At 45.1% G+C, this 23688-nt stretch overlaps 1 protein-coding gene across 1 annotated transcript in view; it reads right to left on the reverse strand.

The window, feature by feature from the left end:
* Positions 1-1665: 1665 nt before the first annotated feature.
* Positions 1666-23688, reverse strand: part of TOP3A (topoisomerase (DNA) III alpha) — a 22465-nt gene continuing 442 nt past the window's right edge. Inside the window, exons 2-19 of the mRNA XM_018569320.1 lie at positions 23587-23646; positions 22266-22339; positions 20792-20867; positions 19631-19739; positions 16886-17029; positions 15827-15997; positions 14745-14845; positions 14456-14530; positions 13189-13271; positions 12581-12788; positions 11232-11417; positions 10097-10226; positions 7116-7229; positions 6828-6993; positions 4895-5038; positions 4622-4744; positions 2071-2792; positions 1666-1844 (exon numbers count right to left, since the gene is read on the reverse strand). Coding sequence (XP_018424822.1) covers positions 1666-1844; positions 2071-2792; positions 4622-4744; positions 4895-5038; positions 6828-6993; positions 7116-7229; positions 10097-10226; positions 11232-11417; positions 12581-12788; positions 13189-13271; positions 14456-14530; positions 14745-14845; positions 15827-15997; positions 16886-17029; positions 19631-19739; positions 20792-20867; positions 22266-22339; positions 23587-23646 — 2865 coding nt within the window. The remainder of the gene's footprint in view (positions 1845-2070; positions 2793-4621; positions 4745-4894; positions 5039-6827; positions 6994-7115; positions 7230-10096; positions 10227-11231; positions 11418-12580; positions 12789-13188; positions 13272-14455; positions 14531-14744; positions 14846-15826; positions 15998-16885; positions 17030-19630; positions 19740-20791; positions 20868-22265; positions 22340-23586; positions 23647-23688) is intronic.

Here is a 23688-nt window from a genome sequence, read left to right on the forward strand (position 1 = left end):
ACGCTGAAGATTTTGCCGGAGGCTGTATCACCTGAGCTCGGGCCCTTAGACAAACCGCCCACTGAAGAGGTAAGTATTGAGAGTCTTCTATTGCAGGGAGCATTCTCTGGATCACTTTTGGGAAGCTTGTAGTACCCCTTTAGGTTCTGACTCGGCTCCTGCTGGAAAGGAAAGTATTCAGAGTGTTCTTATTGCAGGGAACATTCTTTGGATTTTTGTGGGTGGGGGGGGCATTACATTGTAGGACAAACTAGCATGTTTTCTTCTACACCTCACTCCCCAGCAATACATCATCACCATTTCCTACACTTTATTTAGCTGAAGTGAAGAACTTGCCGAGTACGTCTGGATAGTCCATAACAGTGCTGGGCTGATCACCAAGCACTGGTGCTGACACATGGCGAGAGCCCATAGTCCGGTGTAAGATTTGACTTTAGTGACTCACAGGGCGGTTACTTCTTCCCCAGACTGGAGCGACGGGCAAGCACAGGGAAGGTTAGTATGTACTGAGACAGAGGGCAGGGATTATAGTGAACCCGAGTTATTTTTTTCCTCAGCTTAGGCAAGAAACAGGTTTAGTTTAAAGAAAACCTCAAACAAAAAAATAAATGAAAAAGCGTCAACCTGTACAAGAACAGTAATAAATACTTACCTTTCCTACCGCCCACACCTATCATCCATGCTCATGTGGAAAGCTACAGCAGCTAAAGAATCTTCAGCATCTGGCACAATGTCAGCTCAGAAAGCGTGCTCAGGCCCAGCACATTGTGAGCACAGGAAGTGTGCTTCATCCATGCTCATGTGGAAAGCTACAGCAGCTAAAGAATCTTCAGCATCTGGCACAATGTCAGCTCAGGAAGCGTGCACTGGCCCAGCACAATATCAGCTCAGGAAGCGTGCACTGGCCCGGCACAATGTCAGCTCAGGAAGCGTGCACTGGCCCGGCACAATGTCAGCTCAGGAAGCGTGCACTGGCCCGGCACAATATGAGCACAGGAAGCATGCTCAGGCCAGGCACAATATGAGCACAGGAAGCATGCTCAGGCCCGGCACATTTTGAGCACAGGAAGCATGCTCGGCACATTGTGAGCACAGGAAGCATGCTCGGGCTCGGCACATTGTGAGCACAGGAAGCGTGCTCAGGCCCAGCACATTGTGAGCACAGGAAGTGTGCTTGGACTCGGCACATTGTGAGCACAGGAAGTGTGCTTAGGATAGACAGTTTGGGTGAACAAGATGCCTGGACCCCCTGCTAAGTGCTGTGCTTCTGACCATCAACTGATATAACAGAACTGTGGTGGCCGTTGGGTGGAACCACAGCATACAGAGGGGGGTGGGGGGGTGCAGGCATCTGACACACCCAAAAGTGTTGAATACTGGATTTGCAGTGTGTGCAAGAGAGTAACAACCTTACTTAGAAGCCAATCATCAGACTTGTTATAAAAGGGATGTACTGCCGTACTACAATCATAGAACTAAGTAAGCATCTATGTCTGCAACTCCCTTCCATTACATGGCTAATTTCACTTCACAGCTCATGCTACACTCAACGCTCAGCATTCCTGTGCACATTAATAATTGGAGGGCTGAAAATCCACTCGTCTCCCTTTACAATGAAGCATAAAACGTTCCTACGGATACTTCACAGACTCAGCAGAACACTTGTCATCTGTTCTGAGGGCAGTTAGTGCGGTTGTGGCCTGGCTGGTGACAGATGCCACATGTGCGCTGTCTCTTGGCTGTCGGAGCTCTGTCTGAGTTATCAGTTCTTTTATTTTTCTGGCCAAATCCTCGCTGTGCTCCAGACCCTCCTCCGAATGTGGTGGGATAATCTCCAGAGGGACCTGGATGAAGAGACAGGATATTAATGAGGAGCCGCGATGGGGTACATTTGCTCCAGGGCAGGTTACTGGGCAGTACAATAAAGGCAGATAGGTCATTTAATTCATACCACCATGCCATCTGTGGTGGTGTAATAATACATTCGCATGCACTTAATATGGTTGAGGATCCCTCTATTTAGCAAGTTATTAGGTACACGGAGGCCCCATTTCCGCCTGCATTGCTTACCTGGAGGGACGTTCTCGTCGGCCCACTGGAAGAAGCCACACTGTTGCTCTCTGGGTTTTGCACAGGTGTGGAACTGTCTGCCTTTGTTGGCCCCTTCTTTCTGCACGGTGAGCGTGATGGCCGGCTGATTGCAATTACACATTCCCTGTCCTCCCGATTCTGAGTCCCTGCTTCCTCCCGCCATCCGGAACCCTTCAGAGACCCTAGAACTGTTGAAAGAGGTTGATGGACGTTCTGCAGACATCTGCAGCGCTGGGGGACTCCTGCCAGGCCCGCTCTCCTGATCGGCCCACAGAAAAAAATTGCAGTTTCCGCCGTTGCACTTGTAGAACGGGCGCCCCTGGTTGGGACCCTCTTTGCGCACGGTGAGCTGCACAGCGCTGACACCACAGTTGCACACCACTTCGTTATTATCAGGGTTGTCACCGATGGGCGGAGCACTTCTCTGCACAGCTGGTGTCACCAGTTGAGGCTTTCTGTCTTTTTTGGCGGGCGGTTGTCTGTTTTGGCCGCCTCGACCATTGGTAATTCGGTTACTTGTCTGGTTAACCTGCAGGTGATTGTTCTCACGGGAAGGGCCAGACTGGGGTGCTCTGCTGCCACCATGTAGATATTTCAGATCCAGGATTTCTCTAAGAGTTTCATCGCAGCCACCAATGCAGCCCACAAACTCCAGGGGCATCAGAGGGGGGATGCTGCCACGCTTGAACTTCAGCTTCAACCTGCAGAAGAAAAAACAAAAGGTCAATTGATAAATCGATCTGTAAGGTGAGCAAAGATGGCCACACACACTGAGGGTTCAGAAAGGAACGGTCAGCCCCCTGACCTCATGTAACATGTTAGTTCTGTATTTTATGAGTTGCGAGATCTATTACGTTGAATGGATGAGCATTTCATGAAACTATTAGTTATTTCTACTCTATCAGCAGGGGATGAACCCACCTCATTCCTGGTTTCACCACCGCCAGTCCCCACATGTTCCACCAACATCGTTCAGCCTCCTAGGGAAAGCTGCCACACTTGCACCAAATAAAATCAGCGAGCGAATACTGTTGTCTTTATGGCAACCTTTAGGAAACGTGTGATAAGAATATGCAAGCTGCCCAATGCTGACCTCTTATACATGCTGATCCCCCAACAAGCCTGAGGCAAGCAAAGCCAGTACCCCTGATTTGCATACTTGTTCTGGTCTGCCAGTGAAATGATCTGAAAGTAAGCTTGTGTCCAACTTGATAATAAGGTCGACCTTCTGCCTGTTAAATGCTGTGCCCTGCTAAATACTTTTTTGTGTAGGGATGCACAGATACAGATACTAGTATTGGTTCCCGAGTATTTGGGGCGAGTACTCGTCCAATTGCTCCGATGCCTAGCCCGATACTTGAGCTTCCAGTATCAGGAAGCCGAGCAGCGTGTCATTACATGCCCCCCCAGCTTTCTGAATGCCCAGAAAGCTGGCTTCATGCTCCCTTGTCACCTGATGACGAGGGAGCATGGAGCCGGCTTCCCGGCCAATCAGGAAGCTGGGCGACGTGTAATGAGGTATTGCCGGGCATCCTGACTGGCCAGCTTCTCGACCAATCAGGTTAATGGGCAACGCGTCATTACACGGCACCCAGTTTCCTGATTGGCCAGAAAGCCGGCTCTATGCTCCCTCATCACCTGGTGACAAGGGAGCATGGAGACGGCTTACCTGCTAATCAGAAAGCCTAAGGGCAAGACTTTACATGCCGCCCAGCTTCCCGGCTAAATCAAGCCAGGTGGCGAGTCATTACACGCCGCCTGGCTTCCTTAATGGGACTTCCGGTATCGGTATTGGCAAGTACCAATATATATATATATATATTTTGGTACTCTTAACTGAAAAAACGGTATCGGTGCATCCCTAAACTTCGTTGGGCCACTAGATAACTTCGTTGGGCCGCCTCGTGACTCCATCGTGATGCGAGGAATCTGACACGGCACTGTTGCCCTTCTGTTGTCTTGTACCAGTCTTGCCACTCTCCGTTCTGCCCTAACATTGACTAGTCGCTGACGGCCACAATTCGCACGTTCAGACCCAGATTTTCGGCTGACAGTCCGGTCTTTAAACACTTTAACGACAGCTGCTCTTGAACATTTAACGAATTCTGCTGTTTTGCTGATACTCGCTCCATGGCTCCGAGCGCCAACAAGCATCCCACGTTCAAAGGCTGTTAAGTTGCGTTGTTTAGCCGTATCTTCAGAAACAAATCACTTCTACTGTCGTGGTAAACAACCTGCTTCCCTATTTATAATTGTCTGGCCCTCTAGCAACTTCAGCGTAAAATTATAGCCAATTAGCCTACAAACGTCAGGTGGTCATAATAATCTGGCCACTCAGTGTATATATAATCAGATAGATGGAGACATCAATCCAGGCACAATAGGCAGGTACATGTACATCAGACTGTGCCTTGTCTGGCCAGATTTGCTCTTTATTTCCCATAATGCACTGTGTGAGAGTATCTGCCTGCTAAGGGGACCACTTTCTTTTCTCAGAAACAATACCAGGTCGGGCTGAACGTGTACTCACTTGTGTACCGGATGAGGTCTGCACACATCGCACACGCTGTCATCTCGTGACACCTCCAGAACTGAACTGGGCAACCAGATTGATGCTTTACAGCTGGGATAACCCAAACACGAAATGAAGAACCTAAATGAGAGAGAGAAGATAGTGATATTAGTGGGGGAAAGACTTCTCCTATCCAGTGAAGGAGAACAGTGGGATGTCCAACTGGGAGCACTTCTGTCCCTCGATTAACATCAGGGGGCATAACATGGCTGCTCCCTTGCTCTCACTCACCCTCCATCTCTCTTGGTCTTCAGCACCATATCCCTGTTGCAGTGTGGACATTTTCGTATAGGCACTGGCGTTTCTGGGTAGATCTCCTGCTGTTCCGCAAGTTGTGCTGCCTGGCCAAAGTACTGAGACAGAGCATCGTCCAGCCTGGTAAGCGAGAGCACAGAACCGGGGGAGAGGGGTCAGTTAATATGCTGCGGAGCAAGCAGCTAGCAAGAGCCACTGCAACACAATGTACAATGTTATCCTAAAGTGGACCTTCAAGTCCACATTAATAAAATTCCTAACAATTAAATCCAGTGTAGTGACTTTGACTAGGCTGAAATGATGTCACAAGTCTGCTGCATGAAAGAAGAAACATTTTCTTGTCTCCTCTCTCCCAGTCATCAGACTACAGCATTGTAGTTTTGCAGCACGTCACAAGGCAAGAGGCTGCAGCAAAGGCTCATGTGTGTCAGACATTTGTGAACAACAGAATCTATATGGCTGTGTCATTTCTGAGCCAGCATATCAGTCCAGAAGTAGATGGTGACCCTGGCTGATACCTGAACAAGGATCATGCCAGCCTTCTAGAGAGAAAAGCGCAAAAGACTTTCTCACGGGGTAAGGGGGGAGGAGGGGGGTAGTGTGATCTCTGTAAGGCAGGGGTAGCAAACCTCTGGCCCTCCAGCTGTGGTGGAACTACAAATCCCATGAGGCATTGCAAGATTCTCACAGCCACAGACATGACTCCCGAAAAGAGATGCATCATGGGATTTGCAGTTTCACCACAGTTGGCGGGCCGGAGGTTTGCTACCCCTGCTGTAAGGGGTAATAAATACTTGGAAGTGTTACACTTACACATTACTTAGCATGCATTACAAATATGCCTGTACATTGGACAAAAAACGCCCCACTAAACCAACCCAATTTTAAAATAACTTCTGACACTAAAGTGTACGTCTCGGCAAACAAAGACATGTCCAGTAGACCTCTGCAATACATGAACACCCTCCCATGTTGTCTGCTACAAGTACAGAACAATACCTGTTGATCTGCCAGAAATCCAGTGAGCTCCTAACTTCCCGAGTAGGCTGACAGCACTGGGTCTCTGCTGTACTGACACCCGGAGCAGTGGAGTTCCTTTCCTGGATTACAGAACTCCTTGCCCTTTACGTTACAGTCGCAGGAGAAGCCACCACACTCTATTTGTAAGGTAAAAGCCCGAAGCTCATCCAGAAAAATAACCAAACAAATCCAAAGTGAGTATAAAAGGCATTTGCGGATCTTGCAGCAGAGACAAGCCAAAGCATCAGCAAATTATCCACGTTTCCACACAAGACACATCTTCATAAAGACGGATTCAACTCCACTTAAACTTTGACAATAAAATGCTGATGCTTTGACTTATCCCCCTTAAGTTATGAAGATGAGGAGGGAGGTGCTCTGTAGTCTAGCAGGACAAAGGCATTGTCTGGACAGGGCTGATAACACTGCTTTAGATGTCAGTACAGCAGAAACGCAGAGCTGTCAGTTCAAACAGCAAGTTGGGAGCTCACTGGATTTTCTGACAGATCATCAGGCATGCTGAAAAATGCTTCAAGGTACAGGAAAGCACCTTGTAGCATTTTTCAAGTGACAAATCATTGGAGGATGCACATGTACTGCAGAGATGTACAGCATATGCATGCCCAAATATACACTGTAAACAAGACAGGGGTGGACAAATTTGGAATTCAGGAGCCAGCTCCATTGACGACAACTAGAGAAAAAATCAAAAGTTAGAAGCCGGCTGTAATGTTTCAGGAGCATTGGCTACCTGGCTCCTGGAATTTGTCCAGCCCTGAACTAAGACATGATATAGCCATTGCTGGGTACTATAAGCTCTTAATAACAGGCTGACCCCTCTTAGTTAAAGCAGTCTAGAATTTGTATTTAAAGGAGAAACCCGGCTCACTTGTTGGCTTTGGCTGCAGCCTCTATGAAGACCTGCTTGTATTTCTGCACTTGCTGTCTCAGGACGGTGAACTTGTCCTTTTTGCCTTCACAGATGAGTTTTAGATCTGCCTCCAGCTCTGCCCGTAAGTCTGGCTTGGACATCTCAAAGCCCATGGAATCATATCCTAAGGAAGAAATGAAGAGGGATACCAGGTCTTATGGATGGAGGGGTAACTGCTAATACACTGGGAACAATAAAATACATCTGAACGTTTCTAGTACTGGAGAGAAGAAATCCAGGGCTTACCCTCCACCAGGCCCATCCCCAACTCTCCCGGAAGGAACCTCTGTTCAGGGGTAAGTCCAACGTACATACGCGACTTAATGGTTTCAATGTGCTCTGCATGGGTCGCGTCAGTGCCTGCCAGAAAACCAAACACATATTATGTACATCAGCCACTAGAAACCGCAAAAAAGGATAAATCCAATATAACCTAAGCTAGCCATTCATGGTTTGATGTAGAAGATGTAGAGAACTGCACTGCTCCACTATACTCCAAGCTTCAAGTCTCTACAGTTAAGCCCGCCATAGGTTGGCAGCCGCTAGGCTGGGACAACCACCATGCTGGCTGCTGGTCTTGAATAAAGTAGCTTTAGTGACGTCCATGGTGAGAGTGGCACTTTTTTCTGGACATTCACGGCTTGAGTTCTATCTAATCCCTGCTAAAATGGCCCAAATCCAAGCTGTGGGTGGCTCTACAAAATCCTATCAGATGCAGTCACTGTTCGGGTATTCAGGCAGCTGCAGGTTCCTCCATCTACACAGTTAATGTAGATGGGGGGAATCAAGTGATTTATTTCCTTCAGCCTGCGGGACTGAACAGGAAAAGTCTACACATGTATGGGGGAATCAAGTGATTTCCTTCAGCCTGCGGGCCTGAACAGGAAAAGTCTACACATGTATGGGGAAATCAAGTGATTTATTTCCTTCAGCCTGCGGGCCTGAACAGGAAAAGTCTACACATGTATGGGGAAATCAAGTGATTTATTTCCTTCAGCCTGCGGGACTGAACAAGAAAAGTCTACACATGTATGGGAGAATCAAGTGATTTGTTTCCTTCAGCCTGCGGGACTGAACAAGAAAAGTCTACACATGTATGGCTAGCCTTACAAGAGGCAGGTGCAGAGTTATAATTAGCAGAGAGAAGATCTCCATGTGTTATCATTCCTCCACATTCTAATCAAAGGTTGGGACAAGCCTCACTCACAAGGAGGGTGGGCCTAGCTGTACTCTCCAGCACAAGTGTCTGGATAGCAAGATTGGCTGAACAGAGTAACAAATCTTTTGATAGGTAAAGCATTTCAAGTATGTGTAATAAACCCCTTGCCCTGAGGTCGGCTTTAAGGATTTTTCACAGACCCTTTTGTATATTTTCTATATCCAAAAAGAATTTAACCTGTGAGACCATTTCATATTTTTTTTAAAACATTTCAAGTTTTCAAGGTGACACAGCAGCAAGACACTTTCCGCCTTGTGTGAGAATGAATAACAGTGCGCAAAACGTTCAACCAATCAGCTTGACATCCCATTGCTAAAGCGGGTTAGAACAGAGAAGAGAACAGCTAACTTGTTGATTGGTTGTTAGAATAGAATCAAAGACTCTTCTTCATCTCAGACAAGTTATGACGTGCTTCACAATCAGATTCAGATAGTAGAAGAATGTCACCAGCATCCCAGACCGATCATTGCAGCAAATAAGCGTCCATTTATTGACATAGGCTGTCCCTCATTTGCAAGCGCTTTTGGGGCCGCACAGGGTCCCCTTCATCAGGCTCGCTCTCATGAAAGGGACCCTGTGTGGCCCTGAAAGCGCTTGCAAATGAGAGACAGCCTATGTCAATAAATGGGCGCTTACTTGCTGCAATGATCAGTCTGCTGTGCTGGTGACATTCTTCTACTACCTGTTTGTTGGCAGCGCCATCCAGTTGCTTGTGTATCCATATGGGAATCCCGGTAAGAAGTACAGCAAGGATCTCCTTTCTTGTTCACAATCCGGTTCATTCCCAATGGAACCTGCTAGACACAAAGCAAAGGCATTGCAATGTATGGGGAAATCAAGTGATTTATTTCCTTCAGCCTGCGGGCCTGAACAGGAAAAGTCTACACATGTATGGGGAAATCAAGTGATTTATTTCCTTCAGCCTGCGGGACTGAACAAGAAAAGTCTACACATGTATGGGAGAATCAAGTGATTTGTTTCCTTCAGCCTGCGGGACTGAACAAGAAAAGTCTACACATGTATGGCTAGCCTTACAAGAGGCAGGTGCAGAGTTATAATTAGCAGAGAGAAGATCTCCATGTGTTATCATTCCTCCACATTCTAATCAAAGGTTGGGACAAGCCTCACTCACAAGGAGGGTGGGCCTAGCTGTACTCTCCAGCACAAGTGTCTGGATAGCAAGATTGGCTGAACAGAGTAACAAATCTTTTGATAGGTAAAGCATTTCAAGTATGTGTAATAAACCCCTTGCCCTGAGGTCGGCTTTAAGGATTTTTCACAGACCCTTTTGTATATTTTCTATATCCAAAAAGAATTTAACCTGTGAGACCATTTCATATTTTTTTTAAAACATTTCAAGTTTTCAAGGTGACACAGCAGCAAGACACTTTCCGCCTTGTGTGAGAATGAATAACAGTGCGCAAAACGTTCAACCAATCAGCTTGACATCCCATTGCTAAAGCGGGTTAGAACAGAGAAGAGAACAGCTAACTTGTTGATTGGTTGTTAGAATAGAATCAAAGACTCTTCTTCATCTCAGACAAGTTATGACGTGCTTCACAATCAGATTCAGATAGTAGAAGAATGTCACCAGCATCCCAGACCGATCATTGCAGCAAATAAGCGTCCATTTATTGACATAGGCTGTCCCTCATTTGCAAGCGCTTTTGGGGCCGCACAGGGTCCCCTTCATCAGGCTCGCTCTCATGAAAGGGACCCTGTGTGGCCCTGAAAGCGCTTGCAAATGAGAGACAGCCTATGTCAATAAATGGGCGCTTACTTGCTGCAATGATCAGTCTGCTGTGCTGGTGACATTCTTCTACTACCTGTTTGTTGGCAGCGCCATCCAGTTGCTTGTGTATCCATATGGGAATCCCGGTAAGAAGTACAGCAAGGATCTCCTTTCTTGTTCACAATCCGGTTCATTCCCAATGGAACCTGCTAGACACAAAGCAAAGGCATTGCAGTGTTATAGGTAATACGGTTACAATTGGGTTGGCTGGTTCACCTATTCCGTGTTTCTCCATTAGAGATATGAGATCGGCTTCTGTTAGCAGCTGTGGTGCGGAGGTCTCACCATCTACCATCTCCACCAAGGTGGGCTGGAACCTCTGACCCATATCATACACAGGGATGACCTGAGGGAATAATACATCACACACTAAATTCCAATGTAAGTTATGCTATAAAGCTAGTTGCTGGCTCCCCCCCACCCCAGGTACCCTGTTGGTGGTAGGAAGTCAGAACAGGAGATGCTGAGTGTTCAGGACTTGTGGACCTAAACTCCAAAGAAAGATTGCTATCTTATAGTCAACATCCAGAAATGTTATTTGTGCCTAAGCAGCACCTTGAATTACCTTTTGCCTTCCTCCACCTGAAGAAAAGCAATGCACTTCCTGTGCCTTCAGCCTCATACTACAATGAGATCATCTACGGCACTTCTGCCTCTGACTGCTATTCTTACCAGATTCAGAGAAAGATTGGTTATTTCCCTACTGCGTTCCTCACTGTTCTCCTTGCTGGAGAGAAAGCTGTACCTGAAGACCTGCAGTGCAAGGATGTCTTTGCCCCTGCTTCATTCATTCTGTGGATCTAAGCTTTCTCCACCGTTCCTGTTACTTATTGATAATGACCCGACCAGTCATCAGGGAAGCATAACCCTGCCTTAATTAAGAGAACAGACTCTACACAGTGTCAGAACAAGGCATGGTAAGTCAGTGATGGGGAATAGATAAGCTGCAGGGAGCCCACAAGGCAATACTGGTGCTTAGTCCTTGGCCCTCCGCTTCTGGGTTTTGGTCACTGCTTCCACAGTACAGGTCCTCTTTAACTTCCCAGGCCTGTGCACATGCCAACATAATTACTAAGGAGTCCAAGCAGCAGGTGTGAGACCCTACGGTGACCAGGAACCCAAATGGCAACTATAGAACTCATTGGCACTGGAGGCCCGAAGGAGGTACAAAAAGCTAGTGGCTGATTTACACTGCTAGACCCGACCTATAGCTGAAGTATTGCTTCTACATGGAATGACCCTTTAATACAATGGCATATTCTACATATACAGAGTTGAGCTTCCAGTCAGGTAATACAGAACCTCACAGTCATACTACCGTACAAGTTACAAGTATCAGCACTTTCTTCACCTTTGTGTTCCACTTGTCGTACGGATAGACATCCAGGTAGTTTCTGGCGATAATCATCAGCCCGTGAGCCACAAACCTCTCGGCGGCGATGTCGATCTCTACGGTGGTCTCCTGCCCCTGAGCGTCCTGGGAGCAACAGGCCAAGAAATGGCGCACAATGAACTCGTAGATGCGCTTCTCATTTGCCTGGAAGCAGAGAGGTCAAATAAACACTTGCAGCCTTCGGAAATGATAGCCGTACCTCTAGAGGCATTCCTCCTCTCTCATATTGTTACTGTGTGGATGAGGGTGAACGCACCACAAGAGGACCTGTCATCTCTGTGCAAAGTCAGCTGGTGCTCGGCAGTGGATTAAAGTATATCTAAAGCCAAACAGGGTAGTTTTTCTTCTGTCATTGTCCTATTGGGGAGATTCCCTTCATTTCTTATCCTGGATACAAAACAGGAAGTAATTGACAGATGTCACTGGAAGAAGTGCCCCAGTTGGAAGATTTCCTCTCTTTTCTGGTTTCAGTGACAACTGTAAAATATTGGATTTTGCCCGCCTTAATTCCAAGCTTGAGAATGTCCAATATCATCTAGCCCAGGGATGGGCAACTCTGGCCCTACAGCTGTTCTTTAACTACAAATCCAAACATTCCTCTGGGAGACATGTCTGTAACTGTCAGTCTTGCAATGCCCCATGGGACTTGTAGTTCCACAACAGCTGGAAGGCCAGAGTTGCCCTTTCCTGATCTAGCCCTTTCCTCCCCAGCCTTACGGTCCCTGGCCCGCTTATTTCATTTATTGGATTTCAGATATATAAATCATGGAGGCTCAGCATTATATGTGGGTGTTGCCTAGGGCAAGCCGTATGTAAATTAAGTCTGCCTGGAACTCCAACTCCTCCAGAGTGACCCATCAAGGCATTATGAAATTCGCATAACTCCTCCCAAGAACCATCCCACTGCTTGCATCAGGGCTTAGGGCTCTAAGAGGAGTACAGAGGCAAAGAATTAGGAAGCTATGTACAGCACCTTGCTAGTCCCTTCCACCAGCCCTGATCTGCCTGCTTTGCATAAAGAAGCAAAAGGGATCCAGTGATAATGTCAAAAATTACATACGTTATAAAAATGGAAAATATTGTGACTTTAAAATGTAATTAGCATGATGATGACGTTGGGGGGAAGGCAAAATATATGCACATTAAACTTTAGATTTAACACTGTAATATCACTATCCAAAACCAAGTTTTGCCTTTAGATATACTGTATGACTAAACATTTAATTATACAATTCTTGTAGATGCTCAGTTACTGCATTTGTGTCCTATTACAATAAGACTCCACAGACGCAAGCTCCCATTCTCACCTGTAGGTTGCTGGCGTACTTAGTAGGGTGGATGGGAGGATGGGCCTGATCTGACTTGCTCCCGTTCCTGGGAGTTGGCCCACCCCTCTCCAAGATGCGTTGGGCAAAGCCACCCCACTGAGGGTCCTGCGTCTGCTGCTCAACCAATGGCGTGAGGTTCAAGTCCTTGGGGAAAATGTTGGTTTCAGTTCGAGGGTAACTGATGTACCTAGAAAAAAAAAAAAGAAAAAAAAAGCTTATTTAACCCTTTCATGACCAGAGTCCCTGGTCAGATCGAAGGTCCCTCTGGATCCTCTCTAAAAACTCAGCTATTGTTTCCCTGCCAGAGAACAGCATCGATACAGAATCTGCAAAACTAATACGATCTACATTTCAGGCTTACTTTTCAATACGATCCCAATGTACCTAAAAGCCCTTCACGGGAGGCCACGTGGCCACATGCAAGAGGTCTAGCAGCTGGGGGTTATTGATGAGAGGCTACATAGAAGATTCTGCTTTGACACGTTTTACATCTATTGTCTCAGAAGACAGCGAGCACAAGTCTGTGTACTACAGTAATAAAAAGAAAGCCGACAGTCTGTTATTAGAGTTTTAGAAGGTGAAATTACCCCTGCGTGTAAAGCTTCTCTGCAATTTTCATGGTCTCCTTCGCTCCAATTTTCAGTTTTCTAGAAGCCAGTTTTTCCATCTCCTATGCAGAAAAAAAAACAATAGAGCGTGCTTAAAATTAAATTATATGGAAAGAGAATTGGTCATTGGCCTGACACAAGAAGAGTCTCATGGGTTAACACTGAACTCCGGGATGATCATATATTGTCCTCATACAAGAGTCCTGTGTATTCTTCTTGAATCTTGGTGAGCTTTGTGTATTCTTCCAGATCTGTGCAGTAATCCAATGTGAGACTTGGAGCTTCCTGTAATAAAGACCAGTCACTGCTGCTCTCTCTCCTTGTGCAGGGTGACTGGTCTTGTCTCCACCCCCTCCTGTAATTTCCTATAATGGGTGATGGTGGCTATGTATAGCCAGTTGTCATCACTGCTACTTTTATATGGCAATATGTTGGTTTACCATGGGATCCTGCTGCACACAAGTGGATTTATAGCCTCTGTGGCTACTGAAGAATTTTGTTGCTGGGAGTACAGCTTTAAGGATGAAGCCATTCTGTAGATTACATTTGGCCTATCACAATATGAGTTGTTCTGACAACGATAATAAAATGCGCCAAGCAAAAGGGAAGACTCTGGAACTATTGCAGCCTTGTGCTTGCTGCATGATCAGCATGTGAAAATTAAAGCGTTTTAAATGGACCACAGTAATCATCTAAACTCAGGTTTAATTAAAGTGAAGTGCACTCATCCCGATAAATTTGAGCCAGTGTGCGACACTGAAGCTGTCACATGTTGACTCTCTAGATCAAGAACTGATCGCTCAGTTCATGATATTCTCCCAGCAGAAAGCAGTGACAGTCACTGCTCCCCACAGGTATTGCCCCCTTCCCTTCTTTATTCCTCCAGCACTCATTGTAGGGGCAGACAGGGGAGGGGGCGGGCACATCTGGCTCTGGATCTAGAGAGGCAGAGCCCCCTGTCAATCAGGTAGCGGGTTGGATCCTGACAATATTGTCGGGATCCTTCCCGGGTACAATGTCAATCTGTGCTCTCAGCATTTAGCGAGCAATATCTTGCTATATGCGGTGTTTTGGGTCACAGAAGGACATTAGTAAACGTCCTCCTTGTGACCCAAAAGAGAACTGACACCAAATAAGGTTTGGCCATACTAATCTTTTAAGAGCAGAAACTGTCCATTTACAGCTTTATAAATGCCTCTCCTAAACAAATTTATACCAGGATAATCAGCTTATATCTTGTACATACCACAGTGTCCAGGGCCACCGGCCTCCATTTGCTCTTCGGTTTGCTTCCCACTTGAACGACTGTGGCTGTGGGATCCTAAAAACAGAACAACTTTTCGGTATGTATTGATCAAATGTACACACCTCATGCCTCTGATTCCACTAAACTGCGGTCTGCAATGAGCTTCAGATATCATCTAATCATTATTTAAAAATTGTATTCTGCATCCCACCCCCCACAGCAATACTCGGACCAAGAGGTTGATTTGCTGTAAATTTGTCATCATCAAGCAAATGCCTGGCTTCCGTACCTCCATGCAGATCTGGTAGAGAACAAGGCATGCTGTGTGGTTAAACAAACGGTTCCTCTTCCAGGTGAACTCCACATTCCCATCTTCATGTTCATGAGTCACTGAGGAATACAAATAGCACAGAATGAGCAACATGAGTGGGTTAAAAATGCTATTGCTTGCCACACTAGCAAGCACTATCCCTGTAGATTTTGGGTATGTGGACATATGTGACATTTACTTTAGTTTTTAATCCTTTTGCCTCTACAGTTTGAAAAACAGTTTTAAACACAACAGATCTTTTATCTGCCTCGTCCCTCACATTGTTGATCTACATTCATTCAATATTACATGCGTCTTTCTACAATTGCCAATTAAAGATAACTCAGATAATTATATTTCAGTTTCTGGTAGATGCTGGAGAGTAAACCCCGGCAGTCTATTCTATCCCACGGTGACTCTATGGGCGAGAACTCTGTATGGAGTTCCCGGTCTGCACACATGCTGTCCCCATTATTAGGGGCTCCTACCATCCCCACTGGATTTTGCATTTAATATTGAGAATGTAACATGAGAAATCGGGATACGCAAAAGGTGGGTGAGGACACCCAATACTCCAAAGTGAACAGGTGCAAGGTCAGGAATTATTGCAGGGAGATCTCACTGTTGGTCTCCGAACCATATACAAAGCAAGAAGTTTACTCCTCGTATGACCAACCTTTACTGCTATCAAAAAAGGGATTAAACAAAAAAAAGAAGGAGGAAAATGAGGGGAAACCTATGACAAGAACACTGCAATTAAATAGGACAGTTGTTCCCCCTTCCTCCCTAACAAAACCTTTGGCTTGGGTTCTCATTTTACAAACAGAATGAAAAATGGAAGAACTGGAAATGCTGTTTACCCCAAAAAAAAAAAATATATGAAAAGATTGAGCAGAAGACAGACTTAAACTATACTAGAATAGTGTGGGCTTCCCATCTGTCCTTTTTGATTGTTTTGTATGCTGGAATAAAATTGTCCGTGTACACCCCAAGCAAAAACACGCGGCAGAAATCAGCAGTTTTCTAACTTTAAGATATAAGCCCGTCAAGTCCAGAAATACCTTTGATCTTGTAGAAGGTCTCGGGAATAAAAGCCTGGATAGCTTTGAACCTCTCAACCACAAACCCCAAGGTGGGGAACTGACAGCTTCCATAGCTGATGAGCTGATCAGACAACACTGAGGGGAAAATCTTCTGGAGGCGCAGAGTCTGGAATCTGGTAAAAGCAGCACCTGTATGAAACATAGTATTTAGTTCGTTTATACAGCTTTTATTTTTTAATTCATGTTTATTGATAGTTTTCAGAATACAAAATCCGAATAAGACAGTATTAAAGCCAAGTACAGGTCATCGGTATATAGATGTAAGTGTACAGCGTTTTGTTAAAACAGTAAATGCTAAAGACAGCAAGATGTTAGAGAACAAACTACAGATTATATCCGAGGCAGAGAATATATTCATATATACTGGTGTTCTTATCGTCTTACATAGAGCCGACAGGCAAAATATAGTCTCAAATAATGCAACAAGTAAATTATCATGATCGGATTGGAAGAAAAAGGAAAGACTAGAATAGAGTCAAGTGAAGAAAAGGGGTAAAGGAGGAGAATGAGGAGGAGGGGGTGTCAACAGGTCTAGAGAAATGCTATCTGTAGTAAAATGCGAAGAAGCCAGGTCTAAAGCGATGGCAGTATGTCGAGGGAGAGGGAGAGGGAGAGGGAGAGAGAGAGAGAGAGAGAGAGAGAGAGAGAGAGAGAGAGATGGACAACAAAAATATTTTAATTCCTTGCCTCATCTGTAACGCTTTGCGTCTAGCTTGTCAAATTGATGGGAAATCCTATCAGACCGTTATCAATGGAGCAGGTGTCCCCATTGAAAGATTTCCCCCTCAACTCTTGCTCAGGTGACAACCATAAAATTTAGGACTTCCTATCACTTCAGATGAACGTAAGCATTGTAATGTCCAAATTGTTTTACTATGACAAAAGCAAATAAAAAAAAGCATGCCAACATTTCTGGGTCCATTTATTAGGGTGCAATGGTCCGTTACATTTTCAGAATTGGTTCAGTCCACAAAATGCTGATTCATTTGTACTCAGGACATAGAGTAAGGTCCCTACCAATCCGAAGGTCCAGCTCCATCCTTACATCCACTGCATCACTGGTGTTCTGATCTGGTTGGATCAAGTTCTGACAAGCTGTTGTGATGGAACGAGGGGTGATCTCTGAGAAGCGGGCACGGAATACCTGCAAATTGGGTTTTACTGAAAGTGAAAGAGAGAAAAGAAAATGTAAGATACAGCATGCTGCATTTCCTTAGAGCATGGTCTACAAGCTTCTTAACTCCTTACAGCCAGCTCCTGATGACCCTTTAAGGGGTTCTTAACTGCCTCCGGGCCGGCCGTAGTAAAAAAATGGCCGGCCAGGAGCTCTCTAGATCTGAGCGGGCGTCTTTAGACGTCCGCTCAGACACGCCCCCTTGCGCGCGCCGCCGGGCGCGAGCGGGAAATGGCCGCAATTTTAAAACGGGCAGCGATGCCCGTTAATATACATGCGATCCGCCGGCTGTAAAGCCGGCGGATCGCTTGTATTTAGCGACGATCGGTGCGGCCCCCCCTCCCTCTGCTGTCCCCCCCGCCATTGTCCCGCTGATCCCGGGCTCCGCTGTGCCCGGTGCGAGCCCGGGATCAGCATGTCGCCTGTGACACAGGGGATCAGAGAGAGCTCGGTACACGAGCTCCCTCCGGTCCCCTCTCCTCTGCAAGAATGCGGAAGTGTTGTATAATACATCACTTCCGCATTCTTGTGTCACTCTCCAGCTTCAGAAGCTGCAAAGAAGCTGATGGAGCAGATCTCTGCTTCATCAGCTTCTTTTGGGGGGTCCTAGGTGACATTAGGGGTCTTGGAGACCCCTGATGTCTCCATAAAGAGGACCTGTCACATATTTTGCTATCACATAGGGGGGTTTTATTAGCCACCGTATGTGATAGCAATAAAGTTAAGTGGAAAAAAAAAGGAAAAAAAATTAAAGTCCCCCCCAAAAATTTTTTAAGTTACACATAAAAAAGAATTTAAAAAAAAATTCAAAAAAAATAAAAGTCCCCACCCATACATACACGCATGCATACATGCGTCGGGGGCGCATACGTGCAAAAAAGACGATTGCGCCCATTACGCCGCACATGTTACATATCGCCGCGAACGTCGCAGGGAGAGAAATAAGTCTAGGGCCATCAATCACTGATAACACTAAACTGATGAGCGGTAAAAACGTTTAAAGCGTCGCCTATGGCTAATTTTGGTTGCGGTCGTTTTCTGCGATGTCGCGGGTGCGTGCAATTTTAAACCTTGACATGTTTGGTGTCTATTTAACCAACGTGACCCAATCTTTTATATGTGACCAAAAAACTGGGTAATAATAAATGTTTCCTAACAATGTTAAAAAAAACTTTTTTTTTTCAAAATTTTCAGTAATTTTTCCTAATTATAATAAAAAATAAAAACCCCCAGTGGTGATTAAATACCACCAAAATAAAGCTCTATCTGTCCCCAAAAAATGGTATAAAATTCATTTCAGTACAGCGTTGCATGACGGAATAAACGTCAGACAAAGTATCGCAGCGCTGAATACTGAAAAATGGCCTGGCCAGGAAGGGGGTCTAAACACCTGGTCTTGAAGTAGTTGAAGTTGAAGGGGTTTCCTGGGCTTCCCAAACACGTGATCACTGTGATTGGCTGTCACAATAACAACGTTATCCAGAGCTCGTTATCCCAGCTCATGATTGTATACCGTGATCGGGGGGCTGTCAGTGAAAGTACAGTCACAGTGCTGGGGGGGGTGCCGTGTGAGTGTGCTCCCAGCACACAAGAGCAGCGCCCGCTGTATGCAAATATCTGACAGCATGGCGTTAAAGCCCACCATTGTGCTGCCACATATGAGCGTATGGTTGGCGGCAACAGGTTGATTCAGAATGCAAGGGTCCCATGACTATAGTTATCCGTACAGGAAATAAATACCACGGGGCCCATTTATAGCAGAAAGCAGAAATCTGTTTTCCGCTATGCACCTCATTATTTCTACACACTGTGACCTGCATTTTAAGGCCTGTTCATGAACTGCAGGCCGCTGTCTGGAGCCGTTGATCTCAATATGGCGAGATCAAACAACAGGGTGCCCACAAACAGTCCCACAATAACAAGTAATGTGTACAATTTTCCAGGACTGTTTGCAGTCTCTTAGGGAGACAATGTGAGCCTTCAGCTGACTGAGGTGCTTCTTACTGCACCTATTGCAAATCTCCCTAAAAAACCCAATTGGGAGTAGTCCAGTAGCGTTTTCCTATATCTGATCCGATAATATAGAATCCTGCTCATTATCGATGTTTCTATTAACGCCCCACCTGGACCTCAGACACACACAATTTGCTTTGGTTGATAGGAGCAACTGCGATGCTAGTATAGACTCGTTATTCTTGGCACATGACAGGGAAATAGACTCTCCTGTGTATTGTGTTGCCTTGCTTATGTGTTATTTTCTTTTTATACCGTATTGTATGAATCCTACGAAAATTCTAATAAAAACTGAATCAACATAAAAAAAACCAATTGGAAAGGAAGGTGGAGTATCGGAGAAGATGTCAAGTACTCCTTAGAGGGCACTGTGGATGAAGAAGTCACCTAGCTGCAGAGAACATAACATACTAAAGGGAAAAAGGTACATTCAGGCCTATGTGTTCCCTGTTCTCAAGCAATAATGACAGGTTTGCTGTAACCGTAAGCGCCAGGATGCTCATAGTTTGATAGCTCTGGGTATAAGTAATGTACAATTTAGGCGACAGTGCATAGAAGGCATACAGATATAATACCTGCTTTGCAGACATCGATAACCTCAAAACCGATGTTTTCCCCTTCTCGGTCACAATCCGTCCATATGACAAGAACCTGACACTGCCGAACCTCTCGCTCCAGCGTTCTCTGAAATCACCAAAATGACAGCTCTAATGGCGTTATCCTGCGCTTCCTTCTTTGCTATAAGTTATTATCGCTTCTGCTGTAGATAGGAAAGCTGAAATGCTGTAAACAAAAAGTATTTCTGTCCTCCAAATCTGAAGCCAGACTTCTCTATACAGGTAATAAGATGGGTCTTACAAAGGTACTTTTCCTCAACTACATATATTAGCATTTTCATTTGTCACATATATTGTTGCCTCCCTCCTCTGACCTTAAAGAGCCTATGCTGCCTTTCCACATTGGCATACTTACCGAGATTCAGCAACCGTGGCCTCCCATATTTGTTCACATCCCGCTCCAAAGGCCTCTCTCTGCTGACCATGCCTGTGCAGTAGATCCCCAAAGAAGTCTATGGACTCTACTGTGTAGCCAGAGGACTTTGGTTCAGGATGTAAACAAATACTGCAGGCAAGCACAGGATTTTGGTTAGTAGGGCTGCAACAACTAATCGATTAAATCGATTATGAGAATAGTTGGCCACTATTCTCATCATCTATTAGTTAACAAAAAATTATTGGGCGACTAATCAATTTGAAAATAATAGTTAGCTGCAGCCCTATTGGTAAGTATGTATCTGTGGAGAGGGCAGGTAGGCTCTGCTAGGTCAAGGGAGGAGGGTATGTAATTCTAACCTTCCCCCTCCATTGCTCTGAAATGGTTACCAGCATCACCCCCCATCACAAGTGTCCACACACAGGTTTTGCAATATGGAACAAGAAAGGGACCGTGTCTGACAAAGTCTGTTAGATTATGGAAAGCTGGGTGGTCAAACTCTTGTGCCTATTGGATTGCACAGCCAGATGTAGACACCGTGCCCAACTGCTTAACAGAAAAGTGGGGGTTAAGTTTGTACAATGTCTACCTGAACTTCCTATGCTTCTTGACTCCATCTAGTTGCGGGAAGGCCGCACAAAATGGGAATCGCACAGCGAATGACTAGGCGAAAGGTTTATAAATAGACCCCAAAGTGTTTAATATATTTTACTGTTAAGTGCTTCAGACCATCATTTGTTTACCTTGATGTTAACCATATCATCAGAGCAAACCTTCTCAACTTCAGCATCGAAAAGAGAAACTGGGTTGCAGCTGTGCCTGGAAAACAAATGGGAGAAATCAAAGTAGATTAAAGCACCATTCAGCAGAGGAATTTCCATCATGTTCCTTCTGCAAAAGTTGATCTAATGATTGACTTCTGTCGAGGGGATAGGGTCACCAACAGACCGAATTTTTGCTGATTCCTGCTGAATCATCCAAAATTCACTCCGTGTGTACCCAAGTTTAGAAGGTGCAATAAACTGCAGTCCTTGTGCAGCAGAATATGCGGCATGCTCATGTAATTAACAAACATGGCTGCCTCCAAATACGTGTACACCGATCAGCCGAAAAAATTATGACCACTCAGAAGGCAAGCCGGAAGAGGAGGAGGCATTGTGATGCTCTCTGGGCAATGTTCTGCTGGGAAACCTTGGATCCCGCCATTTATGTGCATGTGTTATTTTGACACGTACCACCTACCTAGACATTGTGCCAAGTCCACCCCTTAATGGAAATGTTATTCCCTGATGGCAGTGGCCTCTTTCAGCAGGATAATGTGCCCTGCCACACTGCAAACATGGTTCAAGAATGGTTTTAGGAACACAGCAATGAGTCTGAGGTGCTGACTTGTCCTCCAAATTCTCCAAATCTCATTCCAATTGAGCATCTGTGGGACGTGCTGAAAAAACAATCTGATCCGATCCATGGATGCCTCACCTCACAACTTACAGGACTTAAAGGATCTGCTACTGACAGCTTAGTGCCGGATACCACAGCACACCTTCAGAGGTCTAGTGTACCATGCCTTGACGGGTCAGGAAAAGTGGGACCGACTCAATATTAGGCAGGTGGTCATAATGTTATGGCTGATCGGTGTATAGAACCCATGATCAGAAACACAGTTTTTAGAACTTTAACACACAAGGATACAATTATTTACATCAAAATGTATGTATAGCCCAAATCTTCTTTACTTTTGGATATAGTAGCAGAGGATTTGAACTCCTGTCACGTTTTTAATGTTGTCCGTGCCCCCCGATTAGGAGATTCACCCAGTCTGTTTCTCCTGTTAACTACTGTCACTGATGGGAAACCAAAAATGTTACATTTGTCACCAAAAGTGAGGGGAAAGCCTTCCAATGGGGACAAATGTTTCAATGACAACTGTTTAAGAGGGACATTCCCCTTAATTAGGAGAGATTTCCTCTCACGTCCTGTGGTATTCCCAGGAAGTGAAGAGACATCTCCCCAACAGGACACAGAAAATAAAAAATAAACTAACAGGTGTTTAACCTTTCCCTACTCTATCCAAACCTAAACAACTGCCTATAAATACATTTACAGCTAATCAAGGTGACAGATATCTGAATAATTTATGAGACTACAAATTCCCTGTAAAGAATACTGGACACTTAGCCAGCAGTGCGCCCCCATGTAGAATAAAATAATACCCACCAGGATTTAAGATGCCTCTGGAAATCCATCCCCAACAAATGTCCAGAGACAGAGGTCATGCTGACCGTCACGTCCTGCAATGATACATAAGAATTCATGTTTGTTACTATATCTCTGTGTATCAGTCTCTCAACTATTTCTTCCCCTGGGAGCCCTTGAGATCATTTTTAGGTCTCAGGGAAACCCTGCTAAAAGTTGATATATCTGCAGCTCAAGATACATTAGTGTGATCATCAAGTTTCAGAGAAAACAAAGAATGTGGCATTTGTAGTGCAATCGACTCCCACAGCAGATCATTTTGAACACCCTCCTGCTCTATACAGCAATTATCTTCTGTAATAATCCTGAAATATCATGAATAGACTTACATTGGTGGTTAGTGTAGAAATGTCCTCTAACATTGGTAGAAAGTGGAGATATGCCCTCTTACATTGGCCCTCTTACATTGGTGGTCAGCGGGGAACTGGCATCTTACATTGGTGGTCAGTGGAGATATGCCCTCTTACATTGTTGGTCAGTGGAGAAATGCCCTCTTACATTGGTGTTCAATAGAGAAATGCCCTCTTACATTGGTGGTCAGTGTAGAATCCCCATTAAATTGGTGGTCAGTGGAGATATGCCCTTTGACAATTGGTGGCCAGTGGAACAATGCCCTCTTAAATTGTGTTTAGAGTATAAATTCCCTTCTTACATTGGTAGTCAGTAGTCATAGGTAGTAAGAAGAGTCCCTTACATTGGTGCTCAATAGAGAAATGTCTCTTACATTGGTGGTCGGTGGAGAAATGCACTCTTAAATTGGTGGTCAGAGCGTAAAAGCCTTCTTACATTGGTGGGCGGTAGAGAATCCCCCCCCACCACCTTACATTGGTGCTCAATAGAGAAATCCCCCCTTACATTGGTGGTCAGTGGAGGGATTACTCCTTAAATTGGTGGTCAGAGTATACATAGCCTCTTACATTGGTGGGCAATAGAGAAATGCATTCTTACATTGGTAGTCAGTGGAGAAATGACCTCTTACATTGGTGGTCAATAAAAGAGCCCCTTACACTGGTGGACTGTGGAGAGTTTAATTTGGGATCATCGGATAAGTACCACCTTATAGGAGGTCAGTCTAAACGTAAACCCTTACATTGGATATCAATGGAAAATTCTGCCCCTAACATAGGTGTACGAGGGAGATCAATATGCCCCTGCCCAGGGAAGCCCTAGCAACCTCTGGAGGAACCCTGGTAGAGAAAGGCTGCGCTATATAAAATGTCTGTGTTCTGTCTTGACTTCCACTGATGAATGTGCTGATATTGTTCCTGTTTCCACTACTTACCCTTCCAAACAAATGATACTCATATTCATAGATCTTGTTATACTTCGAAAACCCTTCTCTCTGCCGGAATTAAAACAAAATGAATATAAGTTTAATTTAAAA

The sequence above is a fragment of the Nanorana parkeri genome, unplaced genomic scaffold (genome assembly GCF_000935625.1).
Source record: "Nanorana parkeri isolate BGI_ZX_2015 unplaced genomic scaffold, ASM93562v1 scaffold1320, whole genome shotgun sequence".
In the NCBI taxonomy this organism is placed as follows: Eukaryota; Metazoa; Chordata; class Amphibia; order Anura; family Dicroglossidae; genus Nanorana; species Nanorana parkeri.